This window comes from Accipiter gentilis, chromosome 12 (assembly GCF_929443795.1).
Source record: "Accipiter gentilis chromosome 12, bAccGen1.1, whole genome shotgun sequence".
In the NCBI taxonomy this organism is placed as follows: Eukaryota; Metazoa; Chordata; class Aves; order Accipitriformes; family Accipitridae; genus Astur; species Astur gentilis.
Window position 1 is genome coordinate 35,528,710 of NC_064891.1, and position 22,246 is coordinate 35,550,955.

Here is a 22,246-nt window from a genome sequence, read left to right on the forward strand (position 1 = left end):
GGCGTGCTGCTTACTGGGGGCTTGTATCAGGGATGTCACCAAGAGACCACCAAGCCTTGTACAGTTGCTGTTGTTTCATGTGGGCACCAGTGATACAACCAGGAGCAGTCTGAGGAGCATCAAGAAGGATTACAGAGCCCTGGGAGCGGCAGTGAGGGACTCTGGAGCACAGGTAGTTTTTCATCAGTCCTCCCAGTCAAAGGGAAGGGGTTTGAAAGAGCCAGTCAAACCTGGCAAATCAACAAATGGTTATGGGACTGGTGCCACAGCCAGGAGTTAGACCATGGGACTCGGTTTAAGAAATGTGGCCTACTGGTGGCTTGATGGGGTCCATCTGTCAGAGAAGGGGAAAAGCATCTTCGGTCATAGGCTTGCCAAAGCTGGTGAAGAGAGCTTTAAAGTTGCCGGGGAAGGGAAACCTCAATCCATCCCACTCCTACCAGTTTGATGCCAGTGCCAGCAGTGAATGCCCAGAGCCTAGAAAGGGATCACAGGTCAGCAGGAGAGCACCTGAAGAGCAGCACAAAGGAATTCCAGCCACTCCAGCCAGTAAGTCAGCTTCATCGGGGACCCAACTTAAATGCCTCTATGCAAACAAACGTAGCATGGGGAATAAGCAAGAGGAGTTAGACGCGTGCGCATGCCTGCAAGGCAATGATCTTATTGGCATCACGGAGACATGGTGGGATGGCTGCTATGACTGGAGTGTTGGAATGGAAGGATACAGGCTCCTTAGGAACAACACGCAGGGGACACAAGGAGGTGGTGTCACCCTCTATGTCAATGACCAGGTGGAGTGCGTGGAGCTCTGCCTGGGCATGGATGAGGAGCTGACCAAGAGCTTATGGGTCAGGATTAAAGGGAGGGCAGGGACAGGTGACATTATAGTGGGGGTCTGCCACAGGCCACCCGACCAGGAAGATGGAGGAGATGAGTCCCTCAGGAGCAGCCTCACGTTCACAAGCCCTGGACCTCATGGGGGACTTCAACCACCCCAATATCTGTTTGAGAGACAACCCAGCAGGGCATAAGCAATCCAGGAGGTTGCTGGAATGCGTTGATGATAACTTCCTTCTCCAAGTGATAGAGGAGCCAACAAGGAGAGGTGCTATGCTGGACCTTGTTCTCCCCAACAAGGAGGGGCTGGTGGGGAATGTGAAGCTCAAGGGCAGCCTTGGCTACAGTGACCATGAAATGGTGGAGTTCAAGATCCTTAGGGCAGCAAGGAGAGCGCACGGCAAGCTCGCTACCCTGGACTTCAGGAGAGCAGACTTTGGCCTCTTCAGGGGTCTGCTTGGTAGAGTACCATGGGATAAAGCCCTGGAGGGAAGAGGGGCCCAAGCAAGCTGGTTAGTATTCCAGGGTTACCTCCTCCAAGCTCTGGAGTGATGCCTCCCAACAAAGAGGAAGTCAAGCAAAAACACCAGGAGGCCTGCATGGATGAACAAGGAGACCCTGGACAAACTCAAACACAGAAAGGAAGCCTACAGAGGGCAGAAGCAAGGACAGGTAGCCTGGGATGAATACAGAGAAATTGTCCGAGCAGCCAGGGATCAGGTTAGGAAGGCTAAAGCCCTGATAGAATTTAACCTGGCCAGGGCCATCAACGGCAACAAGAAAAGCTTCTATAGGTACATTGGTGATAAAAGGAAGGCTAAGGAAAATGTGGGCCCTCTCTGGAAGGAAATAGGAGGCCTGGTTACCTGGGACATGGAGAAAGCTGAGGTACTTGATGATGTTTTTGCCTCAGTCTTCACTGGCAAGTGCTCCCGCCACACTGCCCGGGTCACAGAAGGCAAAGGCAGGGAGTGGGAGAATGAAAAACCGTTGGCAGAAGATCAGGTTCGAGACTATCTAAGGAACCTAAAGGTGCACAAGTCCATGGGACCTGATGAGATGCCTCCATGGGTCCTGAGGGAACTGGTGGCTGAAGTGGCTAAGCCACTATCCATCATATTTGAGAAGTCCTGGCAGTCTGGGGAAGTTCCCACGGACTGGAAAAGGGGAAATAACCCCCCCATTTTTAAAAAGGGAAAAAAGGAAGACCCAGGCAACAACAGGGCAGTCAGTCTCACCTCTGTGCATGGCAAGATCGTGGAGTAGATCCTTCTGGAAACTGCTACGGCACATGGAAAATAAGGAGGTGATTGGTGACAGCCAGCATGGCTTCACTCAGGGCAAATCATGCCTAACAAATTTGGTGGTCTTCTAGAACAGGGTTACAGCGTTGGCAGATAAGGGAATAGCAACCTGGATTTGTGCAAAGCATTTGACACTGTCCCACACAACGTCCTTGTCTCTAAATTGGAGAGACATGGATTTGATGGATGGACCACTCGCTGGATAAGGAATTGGCTGGATGGTCACACTCAAAGAGTTGTGGTCAATGTCTCAATGGCCAAGTGGAGACCAGTGATGAGTGGCATTCCTCAGGGGTCGGTATTGGGATCAGCACTGTTTAACATCTTTGTCGGCAACATGGACAGCGGGATTGAGTGCACCCTCAGCAAGTTTGCCAACGACGCCAACCTGTGTGGTGTGGTCGACACACTGGAGGAAAGGGATGCTATCCAGAGGGATCTTGACAGGCTTGAGAGGTGGGCCTGTGCGAACCTCATGAAGTTCAATAAGGCCAATTGCAAGGTCCTGCACATGGGTTGGGGTGATCTCAAGCACATATACAGGCTGGGCAGAGAATGGATTGAGAGCAGCCCTGAGGAGAAGCACTTGGGGGTGTTGGTTGATGAGAAGCTCAACATAACCCAGCCATGTGTGTTTGCTGCATCAAAAGAAGCGTCACCAGCAGATCGAGGGAGGTCATTCTCCCGCTCTACTCCACTCTCGTGAGACCCCACCTGGAGTACTGTGTTCAGCTCTGGGGCCCCCAACATATGAAGGACATGGACCTGTTGGATTGAGTCCAGAGGAGGGCCACAAAGATGATCAGGAGGCTGGAGCACCTCTCCTGTGAAGACAGGCTGAGAGAGTAGGGGTTGTTCAGCCTGAAGAGAAGGCTCCAGGGAGACCTTACAGCAGCCTTCCAGTACTTAAAGGTGGCCTACAGAAAAGCTGGAGAGGGACTTTTTACAAGGCCATGTAGTGATAGGATGAGGGGTAATGGCTTTAAACTGAAAGAGGGTAGATTTAGATTAGATGTAAGGAAGAAGTTCTTCCCTGTGAGGGTGGTGAGGCACTGGAACAGGTTGACCAGAGAAGTTGTGGATGCCCCATCCCTGGAAGTGTTCAAGGCCAGGTTGGATGGGGCTTTGAGCAACCTGGTCTGGTGGAAGGTGTCCCTGCCCGGGGGGGGGGTGCGGGGGGGTTGGAACTAGAAGATCTTTAAGGTCCCTTCCAACCCAAACCATTCTATGATTCATTCTGTGACTCTATGATTCATTCTAAGATTCAAATATAAGAAATTCACCTGTAAGGGCTGCTGATTGTAAGAGCCTGGATGGGCTAAGAATGGAATAAGCATTTGTCAGTTATCTGTTGGGGTCAGGAAGCAGCATATTTTAAGGAATATGTGGAGAAAAGAGGGTTGGGAAAGGACAGGACATCTGTTTAAGCAGGTCTTAATGTTTTTCATGGTTACATTTTTATTCCATAACTACATCTGACCAGGGGAGAAACTTAAGTGAACTGACAGATTTTGCAATGTGCATAGAAGGTCAACAGACGTGAGAAGGCTTGCCCAACTGAAATCAAAAAGTATAAATTCCATAGTTGAAGGTCTTGTGTTAAGGTCATCCTATGCCCTGACAAACCAACTGGGGCAAGGTCAGTGTTAGTCACCTGTGAGTCATCACATTTCAGTGCACGAGGAGGCAGGGTGGAAGCTACGGTTCATGCAAATGGTTTGTAGCTTACAGCAAGCTCATCCTTTTTTTTTTTTCTAATTTAAAATACCTGTATCTCCTGATATCAAAAGTAAAAATACACATCTTCTGATTTTGGTTGTAGTGGATTGACTGAACAATGAAGTAATGAAAATGGCTATTTTGTGTAACATCCTGATTGCATTTGTATTTCTCAGCCAACTTTTATAACTTAAAAAACCCAAAAAACTAATTGGGAGACTAGCTTTTCCAAACCCTTATAAATTTTTTTACCGTAAAATATCCTCTCCATATGCTTAAGATTAAATGCTTGTTCGAAATAGTGTATAAAGTAACTTGGAGGAGCAGAAAATACTTTCTTTATTCTGGGCCTTCTGTTTTTCTACCTAATCCTACTTACATTTTTGTGTTGGCTACCTATAAAGGACTAACTATATCTAACTGAAGTTTTTTAAAATGAAGTTCATGTGGGAGGGTTTTCTTCTTTAATAAATTGTTTGGTGGGTTTTCTTTGGTAATCTAAACTGTCTTGTGAAACATACTTTTAGAATCTCACTAGTTATTTAGCAACCTCAGAGTATTATATACAATAATTGCTGGTACAATATGTTTTGGGGATTTTAGGCGTGTTACTTTACCAAAATAGCAACTTACGACATTGTTAATATTTAAATTAGTAGAATTAAATGCAGCAATACTATGAACAATTGGATGTTTGACAGAACAATGTTACCAGCCAGCACTGTCATTTTTGTATCGTAGGTAAAATCACACACAAAATGTTGATTATCATTGCAGTATTCAAAAATACTTAAAGGCTTCCTGTTTCCTTACAAAGGATGTGTACAACAGTTATTTAGCGTAGTCTTATATCTGATTGTGCTAACGGGTTCTTGAGAAAAAATGAAACTTAGGTCATTTATTGCTTTTTCACTAGTTCTCAGTCTGTACCTGGAAAGTGTGTAAGTGATGTAATGGACAGAAAGGTCTAACTACCTGAGGAACCGTGCAGTAGAGGTCCTCCTTGGCAGGATGCTAAGTTGCCAGTACCCTTTTGCCTGCTGCAGCAGGTAACATTCACCCTGTAGCAAGGATTCACGTCTTTCCTTGGGTAGGGGTCTTCAGCTGAGCGAGCAGCAGCCTGGCTCGTCTGCTCTGCTGAGCAGCTGTGACAGGGCGCAGGGCTGGTGATCCGGGGAGGTTCTAGAACCGATTCTGTTGGCAATTCTGAACTGTGCGCTACCATGGCAGCAGCACAGCCACATCTTTTTCCTGACGTTAGCAGAGGGAAGAGCTTGTGTACCTCCGCTTCATCCTTTATGTTTTTAGCACTCTTCCTCTTTAACATGAGGATATTCGTGACCAGAAATAACCGATTTCTGTAGAGAATTAATATTTGCATGTGGACACACAAAAAAAGGCTTCGCACAGGACTATAAAATCACCTGACCGTGGGGTTTTGTGTTCAAGAAAATTCATGCTTTTGGACAAGATTTTAGGGATGATTTTTTCTAGCGTACAAGTGCAGTGCTACATAGTTTCAACAGGTGAAATTGTCATCATCAAGTAGGGTTAATGGGGTTAAACGAGTAAGCATAAAAATGTATTTTCAGGCATTGACCAGTAAGGATCTTAAATGTAGTCATGCAATTGCAGTTTGAATCTAGTAACAGGAAGAAAATCTAGAAATCTACATTGCAATGTGGCCACTGTTTATTGCCAGAGATTTCTCCAATGGTGCTTTGTCCACAAAAACAAGATTCCTGCTACACTGAAGTTGCAACTCCAGTACACTTTTCAGGTCGCCTTAGAAACCCTCCAAGTTTACAAGCACTATTATGTAGACTCTGGGTTTCACAGGCTCCTATTTCCTTACCACTGCTCATATTCCAGAAAGCACAGCTGCCAGAGATGACTTTTCCCTCCCTGTGATGGTGGACCAGAATCAGTGCTTTTGGTCGCACAGGGGGACCATAGCAGTCCATTAGCTTGTGGTCTCCAGGTGCAGCTATTTCAGGACATTGTACCTGTGAGTGACTGCTACTCATTTAATTTTTTGTTGGCTTTGTAGGTTTTGCAAGCCATCTTGGGAACAAAGAGGAGGGTAAAAACTTTGGCTCATCAATAAATTACATTTAAGTTGCTCGACATGATTTTAAGGTCTTTTGCAGAAAAATGGGGCACACTTTCTTTTTGTACTCAGCAGAAGTGGGAATATATGCCATTGTCCACAAGAAGTTGGAGAAAAGCAATAAATGGAAGAAGTGTGGGGAGGTTTTTTTACACTTGCGGGGAAAAAGAGGAGTGTGACTGGTGTGACTCTTTGCTCCCCATAATCCCAGGAGAAATGGTTAGTGACCTGCTACACCACACAGACACACTCAAGTCTATGGGGCTGGATGGGATCCACCCAAGGGTACTGAGGGAGCTGGTGAAAAGTGCTCACCAAGCCATTTTCAACCATTTATCAGCAGTCCTGGCTAACTGGGAAGGTCCCAATTGACTGGAGGTTAGCAAACTTGACGCCCACCTACAAGAAGGGCCAGAAGGACGATCCGGGGAACTACAGGCCTGTCATTCTGACCATGGTGCTGGGGAAGGTTATGGAGCAGATCATCTTGAGTGCCATCACACGGCACATACAGGACAACCAGGTGATCAGGCCCAGTCAGCATGAGTTTATGAAACGCAGGTCCTGCTTGACCAACCTGATCTCCTTCTATGACAAGGTGACCAGCTTAGTGGATGGGGGAGAGGCTGTGGATGTTGTCTACTTGGACTTTAGTAAAGCCTTTGACACCGTTTCCCACAGCATTCTCCTGGAGAAACTGGCTGCTCATGGCTTGGATGGGCATACCCTTTGCTGGGTGAAAAACTGGCTGGCTGGCCAGGCCCAAATAGTTGTGGTGAATGGAGTTAAATCCAGTTGGCAGCCAGTCACAAGTGGTGTTCCCCAGGGCTCAGTATTGGGGCCAGTTCTGTTTAATCTCCTTATCAGTGACCTGGATGAGGGGATAGAGTACTGCACCCTCAGTAAGTTTACAGGTGACACCAAGTTGGGTGGGAGGGTTGATCAGCTTGAGGGTAGGAAGGCTCTACAGAGAGATCTGGACAGGCTGGATCGATGGGCTGAAGCCAATTGTATGAGGTTCAACAAGGCTCAGTGCTGGGTCCTGCACTTCGGTCACAGCAACCCCATGCAGTGCTACAGGCTTGGGGAAGAAAGCGACCTGGTGGAAAAGAACCTGGGTGTGCTGGTCGACAGCCGGCTGAATATGAGCCAGCAGTGTGCCCAGGTGGCCAAGAAGGCCAATAGCATCCTGGCTTGTATCAGAAATAGTGTGGCCAGCAGGAGCAGGGAGGTGGTTGTTCCCCTGTACTCAGCACTGGTGAGGCCGCACCTCGAGTCCTCTGTTCAGTTTTGGGCCCCTCACTGCAGGAAAGACATGGAGGTGCTGGAGCATGTCCAAAGAAGAGCAATGAAGCTGGTGAAGGGCCTGGAGCACAAGTCTTATGAGAGGTGGCTGAGGGAATGGTGGTTGTTTAGCCTGGAGAAAAGGAGGCTGAGGGGAGACCTTGTTGCTCTCTACAACTACCTGAAAGGAGTTTGTAGTGAGGTGGGTGTCAGTCTCTTCTCCCAAGTAACAAGCGATAGGATGAGAGGAAATGGCCTCAAGTTGCGCCAGTGGAGGTTTAGATTGGATATTAGGAAACAATTCTTGACCGAAAGGGTTGTCAAGCATTGGAACCAGCTGTCCAGGGAAGCGGTTGAGTCACCATCCCTGGAGGTATTTAAAAGACATGTAGATGTGGTGCTTAGGGACATGGTTTAGTGGTGGACTTGGCAGTGCTAGGTTAACAGTTGGACTCGATGATCTTAAAGGTCTTTTCCAACCTAAATGATTCTATGATTCTATGAAAAGTCTTGGGGGGATGAGGAGAGGAGCTTATTTTCAAAAAAGAGCAGAGCAAACTGTATGGATGAATACCCTGAGGTGTGCCATTCCACAGATGGGAGACAGGTCACCATCTGTGGACTCTGTTAGCCTTTTTCCAAAGGAAGCCTCAGGCCAGACTCTCCTTTTTGCTCTGCGGGTCCTTGAAATTGTTTAGCAGGGGCTCTTGACCTCTATTCTTCTAGCCCTGGCCAAACACAGCTCACGTCCCTGGCAGGCTGGAGTTGTGTCTCTGAGGCCACTAGAATGCCACCCTGTCCCTGAAGTACCTGCCTGAGGTTACGTACATCTACTGCGTTTCTCCCTGCTTCCTCTTCCCGTACCACTTCTTAAATTAATTACAGTCATACAGGTAAACCTGAGAGAGTGCCGTACTTAGTAATTACTAGTCAGGTTATATGCAGTATTTTATCTCTTTCTTTGCTTGTTTCTGAAGGAAAAATCTTGATTTCAGCATGCTGGGCATAATTTGAAAATCGATGAGGCTTGAAATCCACAGTAAAGGCATGCAGTGCTGAGCTCCAGCCAGTCCCTTGCACCAGGACGTTGTGCTGAGAGAGGGTGAGCGTGTGGGTGCATGAGCAGTGATGGCGTCTGCACTTGCGGGCGTCGATGGAACCAACAGTTCAGGCAATCACTTACAAATCGAGCTGGGTGTTGCATGTGGTAAGAAACGCGCATCCTCTTGCAGCACTTCTTGCTGACTTACTGATTTTTGCTTTCCCATCAGCACAATTGGCCTGTTGTCCTCGGTCACTGTTCACTGACAGCCGTTCCAACAGATTAATGAGTAGCCAGACTGTAAATCTAAGGAATCAGCAGCAGGTACAGCCGCAGCCAGACAGTGTACGTTTCTTAAGCAGCTTGCACAATAGCATGTTTTAATGTATCAGCTGGGCTCTTACGAGTAGCACTGGAGTAATTCAGCAAAGCCTTTGTGTTCTCAGTACGTCCCTGCTGCTGTAAATTCAAGAGCCACTCTCCCCTTTTCTCTTTGCACCTAAAGTGCCACTGAGAGCACTGGGTTTGGAGGGCAACCTCCAGGCAGGGGGAAAGAGGGGACAGCTTCCAGCCAGGGCTGTTACTTTCTTGCTGTGATGTTGAGGGCAACCACAGGTGGGATGTGAAAAGGGTGGGGAAGGCCATGACAAAGGAATTGGGAAGACAGAAGCACAGTAGAGAGTGATGTTTCAGCAGGTGGGTGGTTTATTTTCGTTCTAGTGCTTTGGCTGATTAAGGGGTGGGACTCTGAGCTGGGAGGCTCAGCTGAAAGGTCAAAGCAGTGCACTTGCAGGAGCACTTCACAAGACTGGTTTCCAGTGTATTGGACAGGACTTGTGGTATCAGCAGCCTGACTGCTTTGCAGCTGACTGAATTCTTGGCCCGAGAAATCAGTGGTGGCAAGACTCGAAAGAGACACACCAGTCAACATGAGTACGGCAGGCAAAGTAAGCAAAAGTTTATGTTAGAAAAGTTTATTTGCTGCAGCCGAGTAATGCATTTTTAAATGCAGTTTCTTTGCAGGGATGCCGTAAGTCCTGGTGGGATAGCACAGGTGAGAGTTTGGGAGGAAGCTGGTACAGGAGAGCTGCCTTTACTTGAAAGCCACTGTACTCTGCTAGGAAATGGTTGTTATGCTCTTCAGGGCAATAATTTATTTATTTTTTTAAACATGAAGGCAATATAAGGTAACAGCACCAGAATAAGAATAACCTCCCCCCAGGGTTTGCGAACTATTTTTACTCTCTGATTGGACAGTTTAAAATATAATACAATGTAGTAAGTGTTCCGATCAATGTATTTAGCAGCTCTATGGGTTTCCATTCTGAGATCCCACAGTGGTTTATACTATTTTTGGCTTCTTTATAATTCATATCAGATTTTTTTTCTAAAAAAAGGACATAGTTAATATTATGTTAAATTTCAGGGTGTAATTGTGCTGATGTTAGGACAGTCATTAAATTTGAGTATGCGTATAACAAGTCTGGAGCTTAAGTTAATGAAGACTAAAAGTAAGTATCACATGCAATGCAGTACTGAGCTGGGACTGAAATGAGTATTTACATCTTTGCTAGAAAGTAAGTGACAAGAGAGATGTAAGTTAATACCACTGCTGAAGACAGACAGCATATGCTGCTTCTTGCACTACCTGAATGATGCTAACATACACCCAGAGACATGCAAGAGAGGTTGATAGACAGAAACCCAGAAATGGAAACTGAAGGTATGCACCTTGCTAGACTGTGCCTTAAGAAAGTACCAGGATTGTCTGCTGTTATTGCTGGCTGTCTTCACTATTCTAAAACCAAACAAAACAAGAGGGAAAAAAAAAAAAAAAGCTTTCTTTAACTCTGAGATACCACAAGCGCAAAATTAATTGTAGTTCACTTGTAGGTAAATTCACCGAGTTCAGTCCTCAACCTTGGACTGAGCATAGTAAATGAAGTGTTGTGATGTAACTAAACTGCCTTCTTTTCACTGTATTTATCTTGGAGTAACATGTGACTGTGTGCTTTACATGACCAAGCAGCATAATCCTTATGCTCTGTAAAAGGGTGTGTTTCTACACCTACCCTCCCTCTGCTGCAGTAACTTGTAAGGCTGGTAGAACACATGAGCAGAAAAACCCCTATGACTCCAGCTAGTGTTTGCCTTAGATAGTGTGCGGGTGGTGCATCTGTGGGATCCTGTTACAGTCGGTGAAAGTTCGCAGGGACTCAACCATCAGAACAATACATAGTTAACCAGTGTCTAATTGTAGGAGAGATTTATTTGTTCTCAGCAGTCCACAGTTCTTGGCTACCTTTGTTCTTATAAACACTAGGTGTGCTTTGCACATGCAAGCTGTGAAATCATTATTGTGCTATGTGGGATACAGTATAAATAGATAAGCCCTTTTTTTAAAGTAAGTTTCTAAGAAAATGTAGCCCTTTAAAATGTGATCTTTGGCCTCACTTGTGAATTTTTTACTAATCAATCACACTTGCATTTGACACATAGAACATTAAATTTAGTGCAAATATCTCTTGAGTCTGTCTTTCAAAGTGTCGTGCTCATTCCCACTTTGGGTCTGGCTGCTGAAAGTGCGCTATTTAATTTTGTATGTTTAGTGTCTCCTAGTAATTTTCTTTGTTACAAGTTGACAATTTGTTGATAATTAAGACGTTATTTCTACTTCTACTTCAAAAGCTTTGATACTAAAAAGTTGCTTTATTTTTTTTCCCCCCGAGAGCTTTGCAGCACACTGGTGTTAAGTTGTCCTGGTCCCAGGGTCCCAGTCATGCAGGATATTTATGCACGTGCTAAACTTCTTGCATCATAGACTCGATTGGCCTCAATTTCCCTCTCAATGCCACCTGAATGCTTGTAGTCAGTAGGACTTAATAGAGTGACTGAGGACTTACTTAATAGAGTGTCACCCATAAGGGTGACATGCAAAATCATATTGCAGGGCCTGGAGTTGTTTAAAGCTCTGGGGTAGGCAGAAACCACCAAGGAAGAACAGGAATGAAGACGGGGGCAGAGAGGCCCCGCTACCTTTAAATACACTAGGACTGAGCTTGCAGGGTGGAAACTGGTGCTACCTTCTGTCTGAGAGCCTGGGATGAGGAGTGGACAACGCTCCTCTCTCTTCTGAGTGCATTTCTCCGTCAGTGGCAGATGATCAGGGGAGTCCAGAGGCCCGTCAGCAGCTGGACAAAGCCTGCGGAGCTAACGGACAAACTTTAGCCTAACAGACAAAAAAAGCTGTCTTGGCTATTGGGAGTAACCCCACCTGAGTTAAAGAACCCTTTTGAGAAGCAAGGTACTGTAGCACAGATAATCTTGCACTAAAGGGACTGTTGCTTCTTCAGGATTACCTCTGCACAGTGCTACGTCATTTTAAATAGGTGTCCTCTCAGTCATCACCTCATGGCTGAACATGGGCTCTAATAAAATGTTTATAAACCTGTATTAAGCTCTGAATTCCATTTTTAGCAATTTTGTCAGTTCTTGACACAGGCAGTTCTAGGCAATACAGACTTTATCACAACCTGATACATGGCATCATTTAGTGTGGCATCTCCAAGAAGAGACACATGTACATCAGTAATCCAACATGGCAAAAATAATCCTCCAAGGAAGTTAGAAACAGAGAAGGAGCAATGAGGATGGATAAGGTATCCAGTTATTCTAGGAGACTTTTATACATCTTGCTGAAAACTTCATATGACAGAAATATAAACAAAGTCAGATATGATCTTGATGGGGGAAAAAAATGGGCTTACACTGTGCTTTGGTATTGGCTTTTTTGTTGCAGCTTGGGTTTGGGTTTTTTTTTCCTGTAGTTTTCCCTCTCTCCCGCCAAATGTGAGCAGGAGTTTCACATGCAGAAATGTAAGAATCTGTCTGTGTGGTGACTTGCAAAAGCAAGTGCCATTCCCTTTTTCTTTGCTCTGTTTGCAGGTTATTAAATGCAAAGCAGCAGTAATGTGGGAAGCCAATAAACCATTTTCTATTGAGGAAATAGAAGTTGCCCCACCAAAAGCACATGAAGTTCGCATAAAGGTACTAAAAAAAATTTTAAAACAACTATTGTGACTTGAATTCTATCTTACTATTTATGAGAATTATTTCTATAGATTTTTAGGATCCAGTCAGAAAACATTCACTAGGTAAGTATCTACTATTCAGTGAGCTCCTATGGAATATGCTTCAAGTCCTAAATTTGATCATGAGGTTCTTTAAAAAATGTTTTAAAAGTTTTTCAGGGTTGGCTTTTTAATTTACTAGACAACTGTGTCTCTAACAGGCTGAAAAAATTACAGTAAAAGCCAAAAATCTGAATCTCCTATAGCATGGAGCAAGAAATTCTCTTTTACTTTGTTTGAATCTGTGCTAGGAAATAGATCAGTAGGGCTGGGAGCTTCCTTTTTTAACTGTGTACTGAGTATCTGTTACATTTCAGGAACTTTCTCAGTGGATTTCAGCAGCTGTTTTCATTTTAGAGCAGTTTCAAGTGTTACACAAGTGAGGAGAACCCTCTCATGGGATTGACAACCCCATCTGTCAGAAGCTGTAAAGACATACCTGAATGTTTCAAAAGAAATACTGCAGGTGCTACCTGCAAGAAGAGGCAAAATGTGATATAAAATACTATGTGTAGCCTAATTTTTTGTATATGTAACATATGCATATATTTTAAATATATAAATAATATATAATTATCATGTAATTATATATAACTTTATATCATTCTATAATACATATTTATATAACCTATCTATTGTATAATATATTGCAATATAATCTAAATATAAGGAATATAAAATATATATCTTATTTCTATGCTTATAAATAATGTGTGATAATTTATATTTACATAATTTTGTAATATTTTACAACTTCTACTTTATATATAAATATTAGGAATAATTTATTTTATTCTATTCTTCATATATAATTGTATTGCTAGAACATTGGTTCTGCCAGATAATCAATGAGATCTCCTACAGACCTCAGTAGTGCATAGCAAGCATTCACAAAGGAGCCTTGCTTTGTAGATTAAAGACTAATACAAACCATTAAAATCATGAATCACACAACCAAAAGTGTTTGACCCGTAGATTTATTGTGTGCATATGTGATTTTGGAGGGAAGCAAGTGACTTCTCCAAATATATGATATCATTTCATGTCCACATATGACGTGACATAGTTAAATGCTGAAATATTCTTATCTTTCCTCCAAATCAGATCGTGGCCACAGGGATCTGTCGCTCTGATGACCATGTGATAACTGGTGGACTGGTTATGCCTTTTCCAATCATTCTTGGGCATGAAGCAGCTGGTATTGTGGAGAGTGTTGGGCAGGGAGTAACTTCGATCAAACCAGGTATGAAACAGCACTGAACACAAGCCCTGTGCTGAGTTTCCAGACTCCTGTTTAAGTCAAAGATGATTACATGCATGAGTCCTTGTATTGCAGAGGAAAATGTTCCAGCTTTTGAGTTTTTGCAGGCATACCTTAAAGGACACTACATGCTATTTACATCTTTCTGTGTTCCCAATCTTGATTTATTTTCAGATTTTCTATTCAATTTCTTTTGATTTTGGCAAAAACATCTGCAGCTTGCTTTCCACCTACATAGCACTTTTCCTGTCATGGACTTAAGAACACAGATTCTTTGCTGTTGTTCATAGGAAGTCAGGTATTAGCTGCAGGTTCTTTAAGCACAGTTTACACAGCCGATCTCTCCCAAGAATAAGGAAAAGCAAAGCACTAGACAACATGTCAAAGCACCTTCTTTTAGTTCTCCTAACAGCTAAATAACCCATTGACTTCAGTAGGCCAGAACTTAGTTCTGTGTGATCAATTATTTCACTTTGAAAGCATCTGGGCATGACTGGGGTGCTCACCCTGCTGCAGGCTTTGCTTGTGTGCAGCACCAGTGCAGGTGAGTCAGCACTGCTCACTGAGGGCTGGATCACTCTGAGGACACTTATCCGGACCAGCTGCTCCTCTCACTACACAATTTGAACCACGGTGGGTAGATAGAGAAGTTAGTGAAAGATGCTGATTTTCTTCCAATGGCTGCAAAACGAGATGGGATTTCCATACATTTTTACCAGACTGAATAAATTCCAGCAAGGGATGAAGTATTAAAACAAAATATGCAGTGAACAAAATCTGCATAGAAATGCTCGATTTTATGCAGGCAGTTTGTTACAATACCTAGGTTAGTTCACTTTTAACATCTCTGTACTTATAGTGTCTTTGTTCATACTGGCAACAAGTATGAAATCTGTCCAAAGCAGGTTGGTATGTATGATAAGAAAAAGTTTTATTAGAGATTTCTGCTTTAACTCCAAACAAATATGTGTATTGCAAATTTCAGTGATTCCTCTAACTGCTTTTTCTCTGACGTCTGCGTTCATAAATCACTCTGTTGTCTAATTCTAGCTGCCATCTGTTTCCAGGTGAGCTGAAACAGCAGGCCTGAACACGCACAAAATCACATTTCTCAGATGTTGCCTAATTTACACCTTCACGTTCTAAAAAAGGCTCCGAGACATGCAAAGTTTCTTTAGCAGAACAATTACTAAGCCCATGTCACAGTTCTAAGTTAACTGAGGGTTAGGGTAGTGGGGGCATTTCGTGTTCTGTAGGCATTTTCCAATTTTTAGTGGAAATAAAAGATTTCCCTTGACTTTCACTTGACTTTCAACATCTCAAGGATTAGCCACATCTTAGAACTGCCAAATCACAAACGGATCGGTATTAGGGAATACCTGTTTAGAGATTATTAGGGATTTACCATACAATGTTGCTGTGAAAAATGCGTAGCAGTAAAAAAATTGCACTGGGAAGCTACGTGCTGCTCTGTTAATCATATAACTGTGCTAGAGAATTGGAGATGTTGTCTTAGCTTATGAGTGTCACTGTTTCTCTGACAAATATTTTACCGACCTTTACTCCAATGGGACAGTAACAGGAGTACAAATAATAAAGAGACTCGAGACCTGGCAAATTAATGCTTAATTTCGCATTCTTTGTGTGCACAGTTTACAGGCCTGTTACCTTGGCACTCCAATCTGCTGTCCTAGTGGATGTCAATTTTTATGTTTCTTTACCTATGAATTGCTATTTTCCCTTCAAGCAGAAGATGCAATAAACTGCTGAACAAGTACTTCAGGCATGTCAGTAGCTAACATGGTTTTATGACAGAGCTCAGACTCAGTTCTATGAAAGACACCAAGAATTTTGCATATTGAAATTCGTTGTCATAACTTTGCCCTAATAGTGTCCTTTATAACAGAGAGAGATGTTTTATCTTCCAAGGGCAGCAGAAGGAAATAAAACCAGCACTGCGCTCCCAGTGTACATTTGCTTAGGGGTTAAATACACTTGCTTCATGTTTTTACCTGCATGCTTCTTGTTTGCCTTTTTTAATCCTCTGTCATTACTATTTTATTTCTAGGAGACAAGGTTATTCCACTCTTTGTTCCACAGTGTGGGGAGTGCAACAGTTGCTTAAACACCAAGGGTAATCTGTGCAGTAAAAATGAGTGAGTTTTCCTGAGTTACCTTATTTGGTTTTTATTTATACAAAACTGATCCCATTCAACAGATTTCACTTGTCATTATTTCTGGTCATCTTTCAAACAGCATTGGTTCAAGTGCTGGATTAATGCCTGATGGCACCACTAGATTCACCTGTAAAGGAAAAGCAATTCACCATTTTATCGGTACCAGTACCTTCACTGAATACACAGTAGTGCATGAATCGGCTGTAGCCAAAATCGATTCTGCTGCTCCTCTGGAAAAAGTTTGTCTAATTGGCTGTGGATTTTCAACTGGTTATGGGGCTGCTGTGCAGACTGCCAAGGTAAGGATCCTGGTGGGTGTTTCTGGTATCTCATGGGGCCTGTTCAGGATTATGTGGCCTGTGAGCGGGTCATCAGCATGGCAGCCAGGAGGTATGGACTCTGTTGAGTTCAGGGTGGAAAGAAGATACTAGTTCTTCGTCTACTTCAGTGTCTCCATCTCTAAGGTACTCAGAAGTCTTCAATTCAAAATCCAGGAAAAATACTTATTACCACTTATTAAGTTTTCTCTCATAGCTTTGTCACCCCTAGAAAAATGTTACAACAGAGCTGATTTGGTTTACTGTAACTTAAGTCTAGGAATATGTGGAAGCCTATATATGCAACACTCATAATTTGTAGCAATACATGAATGTGACTTTTAGAGCTGGCACTGTCTCCAGGGGAGTGACACTACAGATCTTAACACCACTGGAATATAAAGCATCAAAAATGTGTCTCTAAACCTGAAGCTGAGATGTGTAATGAAAACCTGGTCTCAGAAATGTATTTTTGGGACAATTTATCTTAGTCACGCGTAGAATTGTAACAGTATAGCTGGCTACTTCACTAGTAGGTGTGCACGTGCAAATTCGTTCCCAGCAGGTAATCTCTAAATTACAAGAAATGGCTGCAGTGAAAACGTGTTGATAATAAGAAAATGCATTGTACTTTACCTAACCTGTAACAGTATGCCATGTTTATATGGTTATTATAGGTGGAACCGGGCTCCACCTGCGCCATCTTTGGCCTGGGAGGAGTTGGCCTTTCTGTTGTCATGGGCTGCAAGGCAGCTGGAGCTTCCCGCATCATTGCCGTTGATATCAATAGCGACAAGTTTGCCAAGGCCAAGGAGCTGGGAGCCACCGACTGTGTCAACCCTAAAGATTTCAAGAAGCCTGTTCATGAAGTGTTGATTGAAATGACTAGCCATGGTGTGGACTACTCCTTTGAGGTCATCGGCTGTACCGAAACCATGGTATGCAACCAAAAGATGTGGTCAAATGAGGCATTACCTTGTTAGCTCTCTCTTCGCTAACCCACTAAGCACCAAAGGGGAGGAGCTGAGAGCCACTGGCAAAGTGTCAAGCAAACTTCAAACCTGTTAAGTCCAGCTGTCTGCCACTGAGATGCATGGACAGAAGCGCATTCAAAAGCTTAGGAAAGGGAACTTCATTGTAGTCCTCTGGCCTAACCAGGGTGGCTAAATTTCACATAGCCCACTGTCTGCTTTCCAACAGTGGCTTATCACTAGTGACTAAGACAAAATGGGGAAGGAGAACAAAGCTAGGACATACCTGACCCGTGACAGCAGATACCATGGTGTGAGCTGATCCAATGGAAGTTGTCTGATGTGGTTTCAGTTACAAAAAATGAATTGTAAGCTGAGCCCTGAGAGGAGGAGAAGGAATTCAAACTTTTGTGCCCCAGCGGCAAATCTTGCATGACTCTGGGGTGTCCCTCTGTTTCAAATGCAGACTGCAGCCTTGGCCTGTTGCCAATACAACTACGGAGTCAGTGTGATTGTGGGGGTGCCCCCTGCAGCACAAAAGATCACTTTTGACCCCATGCTCCTCTTCACTGGTCGCACCTGGAAAGGGTCCGTCTTTGGAGGTAAGGGCTTGGAAAGGGGTGATTTAACTGGCATGGGAAACTTGTAGATCATCTTGAATGAAATAGGAGATATCTAAATTCATTGCTTAGTTTGTCCTATTGGAAGTTATATTGATAGCTATTTTGCTGACAGAGAAGCACAAAGGGAATTAATTATGGGAACCGTTAGTTAATGGCAAGAGAAGGAGAGAGAAGAAGAGGGAGGGAAGGGGGAAGAAAGGGGAGAGAAGAAGAGGCAGAGGGAGAGAAAGGAAGAGATAAAAAGAAAAAAATAGAGAAAAGAGGAGAAATGTAAGAGGGGAAAATGAGAAAAAAGAAAGGGAGAGAGAAAGAGAGAAAAAGGTAGAAGAGAGAAAGAAAAGGAGGGGAAGGGGAGGGAGGAGAAGAGAAGAGATCAGGAGAAAGAAAAGGAGAAGGATAAGAGAAAAGGACAAAGGGAGAAAATGAGGAAAAGGTAAGGGGGGAGAGAGGAGAGAGGGAGGGGGATAAAAAGAGCAGGAGAATGAGAGGGATAGAAAGCTAGAAAAAGAGGGAAGGAAAAAGAGAGAGCGGGAGAGACGGAAGAGTCAGGACCCTAAAGGACATCAGGGGTCAGACCCACCTGATTTCCACATAGGTCAGACCCCAGCTCAGCCCCTTGCCAGCTGCCATCCGTCCCTGCCAGTTCTTTCTCTTTTCTGAGCTCTCCCAGCAGTCCCACACTCAGCAAGCCCTAGCTTGCTCAACACAACGTTGAAGGCCACAGAAAACTTGATTCTAACAACAGGTTTTCTCACTGCCAACCAGTTCCTCTGATGTATTCAATAGACACCTGAATAAAATAGCAGAGACAAATTAGGTTCCTCTGGAAGAGCATCCTGCTATTTGAGACTGCTTTATCTAGTACTGCTTGTAAGAAAAAAGAGACACATCCACTCCCCCCCCCCCCCCCCCCCCCCAGTTTTCAGCACGCAGTCAAGTTTCCAATTACCAACATGGGTGTCAGCACTCTGGCTTTTGTATAATGTGTGATGTAGTGGACTATGTATTAATAGACAAGTCGAAACAGTATTTAATGTGGGGGAAGTTTGGATCCCGTAAATATTCAAATTTTTCCTGGTCTTTTACCAATAGCTGCACTTCATCCCATGTTTCCCGCTGGCACTCTGTGTTAACAAAGGTAAAGACATGCTGCAACATTTCATCATGCTATTCTGCTATAGAGAGTTTATCTAAAAATTTAAGCTGCCATGGGTTTTATCTATTTTCACAAGCATTTAATGTTTCATTATCCATTGTCTGTGGGTTTTTTTCAGGCTGGAAGAGTAAAGATTCAGTCCCTAAACTGGTTGCTGACTACATGAAGAAAAAATTTGTTCTGGAACCATTAATAACCCACACACTTCCTTTCACTAAAATCAATGAAGGATTTGATTTGCTAAGGACTGGGAAGAGGTAAATGTTGTTTACTTGTAAAGGTTCTATATAAATAACCTAAAGGAGCTGTACAGTAACGCAGGGTATGATTTCACAGCAGAGAATAGGGAAGGCAGTCTGCTGTGCCCCTTAATCTCACCCAGTGTGTGTCCATGGGTTGCAGCTGTAGTAATAAAGCCAGCAAAGCTTCAGCTTTTGAAATGCAGTGCGCCCTGTCTTTCCTTGCAGAGGAACTTTCAGGTTCTAGTTTGAACAAAGAGTCTGGGTGGCAGAGGGAGAAAAGACCACACAAGTGAGGAAGTCTCTGCCCACTGCCCACTGGAAAAGAGCATACAACCAAGGGAGCTTGGGAAGGCCAAGCTGTAGAGTGCCAGGGGTTAGCTACACCGCATTCCAAGAAATGTTTTAGGATGAGGAGCAGGAACATAGAAACAGCCTATGTTTACTGGAAGAGCAACTCAGCATTCCTCTTGTGAGCTAGGGAGCAGAGTCCCAGTGCAATTAGTCCTAATGTCACTGGGTAGTTTACCTTGAACTTCAGAGCTTTTTGAAAAGGAAAGTACTTGGTGTATATATACATGGCAAACTCAGAAATTAGCTCTCGTGCTTTCCTCAAATATTGTGAGAGTTCAGCTCAGACTCTGCTTACATAGGGTGCTGAAATCGGAAATATTGTTTGCCAGAGACACTTAACGAGATTCACCATGCAAATATCTGAAAATTCTCCTTGGCAGAAGTGGGAAATACTTTTGTATATCTTAGTATGGGTGGGGACTACCCTTTTTGAACGTTCTAGCTGTGTATAACTTAGTCTGGAGAATTACTTTCATGTTTTCATTGTCATTTGCTAGCAGTTATTTTAGGTGTTACTTGCTCTAAATACAAAAAGCATGTAACAGAAGAATTTAGCCCCTGAGGTTTGTTCTCAGGTTCTAACTATGCAGCACACACTTCATTTTTGACTGTCCTTATTTTGGATGTGCTGTAAATGTTCATTTTAGATTTTAGCGTAGCAAACAGGGGAAAGTGGTAAGGACACAGATGCCATCAACTTTGCTAAAGTACTGACAGTCAGCCTGAAGGCAGAGGCATGTTGCAGCTGACCATTCTTAATAGGTGAAACAATTCAGTGTTTCAGCCCAGCCTAACCTGTACCATTCAGAGGTTACCCTCAGAGCCATTTGTAACTGGAAAGATGTCTCTAAGCCCCCCTCCAAGGACTTCCTGGGCTGTATTTCATGATTAACTGCCAGGAGCCCTAGGCTTCGTGAGTGAAGGCTTTGCAGTCTTGCATGTGTTTTGTTCTCTGCATCTGCAGCAAGGTTTGCACATCTGCCCTGTCCTTTTGCTGCAAGCGGGGGTGGGAGGGAGGGAGGGAGTGCCCTGGTTGACAGCAGTAGCCTAGATTTTCAGAGAAAACAGTAGTGTTTTGCTGATGTTAGCCCAGAGGCTTTTCTACAGTCACTAACTTGTCATTTTATGTTGCAGTATTCGCAGTGTCCTGGTGCTCTAGGATTCCCCATTGCTGAGCAGCCGATGGCTCAGCACCACTACAAACTTCATTATCCTCCAGGACAACTGATACGAAATCCAAACCAAGACATTTCTGAAGTGTCTCCCACCACCACCCTTGAATAAAAGGATCAAGCTCAAACCCCAGACTTCAAGCACAGCGTTATAAATGAAATAATCTTTTTCCTTCTACCTCCTTTTCCTGATTCTTGCTTTGTCCTCTGCATTGTGCTGCAATTTTCTTTTGATAGCCAGTTATGAATTAGAGGACTTGCTGCTGTCACAGGTGTTATGAAAAGTTTGGAATTTTTAAAATGGACTTTAATATGCAGTCTCTTAATAAAGGAAAAACAAAGGAAACTGTTTCTTTGGGCCTTCATAATACTGCAAGCTTAACAGATTTGTGCATGCAGGTCAGCACAGTAAAACTCTAGGTCAGAACTATGTATCCATCCTGAATGATTTTAGCATTCCATTACCTGATAGCAAGAAAATTACTGCAGAGATTAAAATTTATGGTGACCATGTGTTTGAATTAATAATTTCGGTAAATTATATTTAAGGACATCACAGACATAGGTACTGGAGAATGTCTCACCACTGGATATTTTACCAAATTAACACTTGCAAGCATTTTATATAAAACCGCTGTGATGGTGTTCTGTGCTGTCGTTGGATTGGTTTTTTTACCTTTGTACCCCTTTCTTGGAGGTGTTTTAGTTGTTTTATCAGTATGGTTTTAGATCTCTGGCCAATTTATACAAGTGCATCTGATGCTTAGGAAACAAAGTAAAGAAATATGAATGTGCATTGAGTATTGTTATTTGTTTCCATTAAATAAAGGGGAGGTTTCTTAACCTTTAAGTGTGAATACAGAGTAAGAGGGAAGAAAAAGGTAACTGGTAACAGTTTGCAAGAAATCAAACATAAAGCATCTTACTGCTTTCTGCGCTTGTAACATGGAAACAGGAACAAAGGCAATTTCTATCTCGGCAAATATGGTCAACATTGACTTATCTTTTGAAAGTGCTAATCAGAGCTTGCAGGCACCCGTGTGCATGGTAGCTGGGTAGAAGGGCCTGTGAAGTAAGGGGACTGGGTGCTAACGATGACTTACTTGTTTGTGTCAGCAGAAAGAGTCCTTGAGCAGCCCAGCTAGGTTAATGATTTGAGGGTAAGTTTACCAAGAGATTAGACTTTAACGGAAGAAGAGCCTTAAACATGCACATTTATAATAATAATATCAGTTTACGCAGCAATTGAGACCCAAACTTCAGCCATGTGTTTCTGTGGGGTTACCTGTGCAGTCAGGTCTGAAGATTTTTTCTGGACTGTAAAATAACTCTTTTCAGGGGCAGTTCAGCTGAAGAATTCTGATCTCTTTCAAGGCAGGTTGTGTGTGAACCAACAGCGTGAACTGGATCACTATTCAAAATAGAAGGAGAGGGGGTTTAATTCTTCTTAATTGATCTCATCTCTAGTAACATGAATTCAGCAGAAACAAGAGCATAATAATATGTCAATTCTCAGAGTATTCTAGCAAAATGTTTTCTGTGGAGCCCAA

General features: G+C 43.4%; 1 protein-coding gene and 1 long non-coding RNA gene across 5 annotated transcripts in view; one reads left to right on the plus strand and one right to left on the minus strand.

Annotated features, from left to right (window-relative positions):
* LOC126044754 (alcohol dehydrogenase 1) overlaps nucleotides 1-21,490 on the plus strand; it is a 40,351-nt gene extending 18,861 nt beyond the window's left edge. Inside the window, exons 1-10 of one of the 4 annotated variants that reach the window (XM_049814908.1) lie at nucleotides 9,220-9,243; nucleotides 9,871-10,019; nucleotides 12,242-12,343; nucleotides 13,531-13,669; nucleotides 15,756-15,843; nucleotides 15,944-16,163; nucleotides 16,859-17,119; nucleotides 17,619-17,754; nucleotides 19,050-19,188; nucleotides 20,659-21,490. In XM_049814908.1, coding sequence (XP_049670865.1) covers nucleotides 12,266-12,343; nucleotides 13,531-13,669; nucleotides 15,756-15,843; nucleotides 15,944-16,163; nucleotides 16,859-17,119; nucleotides 17,619-17,754; nucleotides 19,050-19,188; nucleotides 20,659-20,683 — 1,086 coding nt within the window. In that variant the 5' untranslated portion in view covers nucleotides 9,220-9,243; nucleotides 9,871-10,019; nucleotides 12,242-12,265 and the 3' untranslated portion in view covers nucleotides 20,684-21,490. The other 3 variants (XM_049814905.1, XM_049814906.1, XM_049814907.1) reach the window with 3 other exon arrangements.
* LOC126044769 (uncharacterized) lies at nucleotides 13,604-22,116 on the minus strand. The gene is made up of 5 exons (XR_007507775.1): nucleotides 21,982-22,116; nucleotides 18,356-18,565; nucleotides 17,439-17,532; nucleotides 15,863-15,991; nucleotides 13,604-13,716 (listed from the first exon to the last, which is right to left on the minus strand). It is a non-coding gene; the product is annotated as an uncharacterized LOC126044769 (long non-coding RNA).
* Between the last annotated feature and the right edge of the window lie 130 nt (nucleotides 22,117-22,246).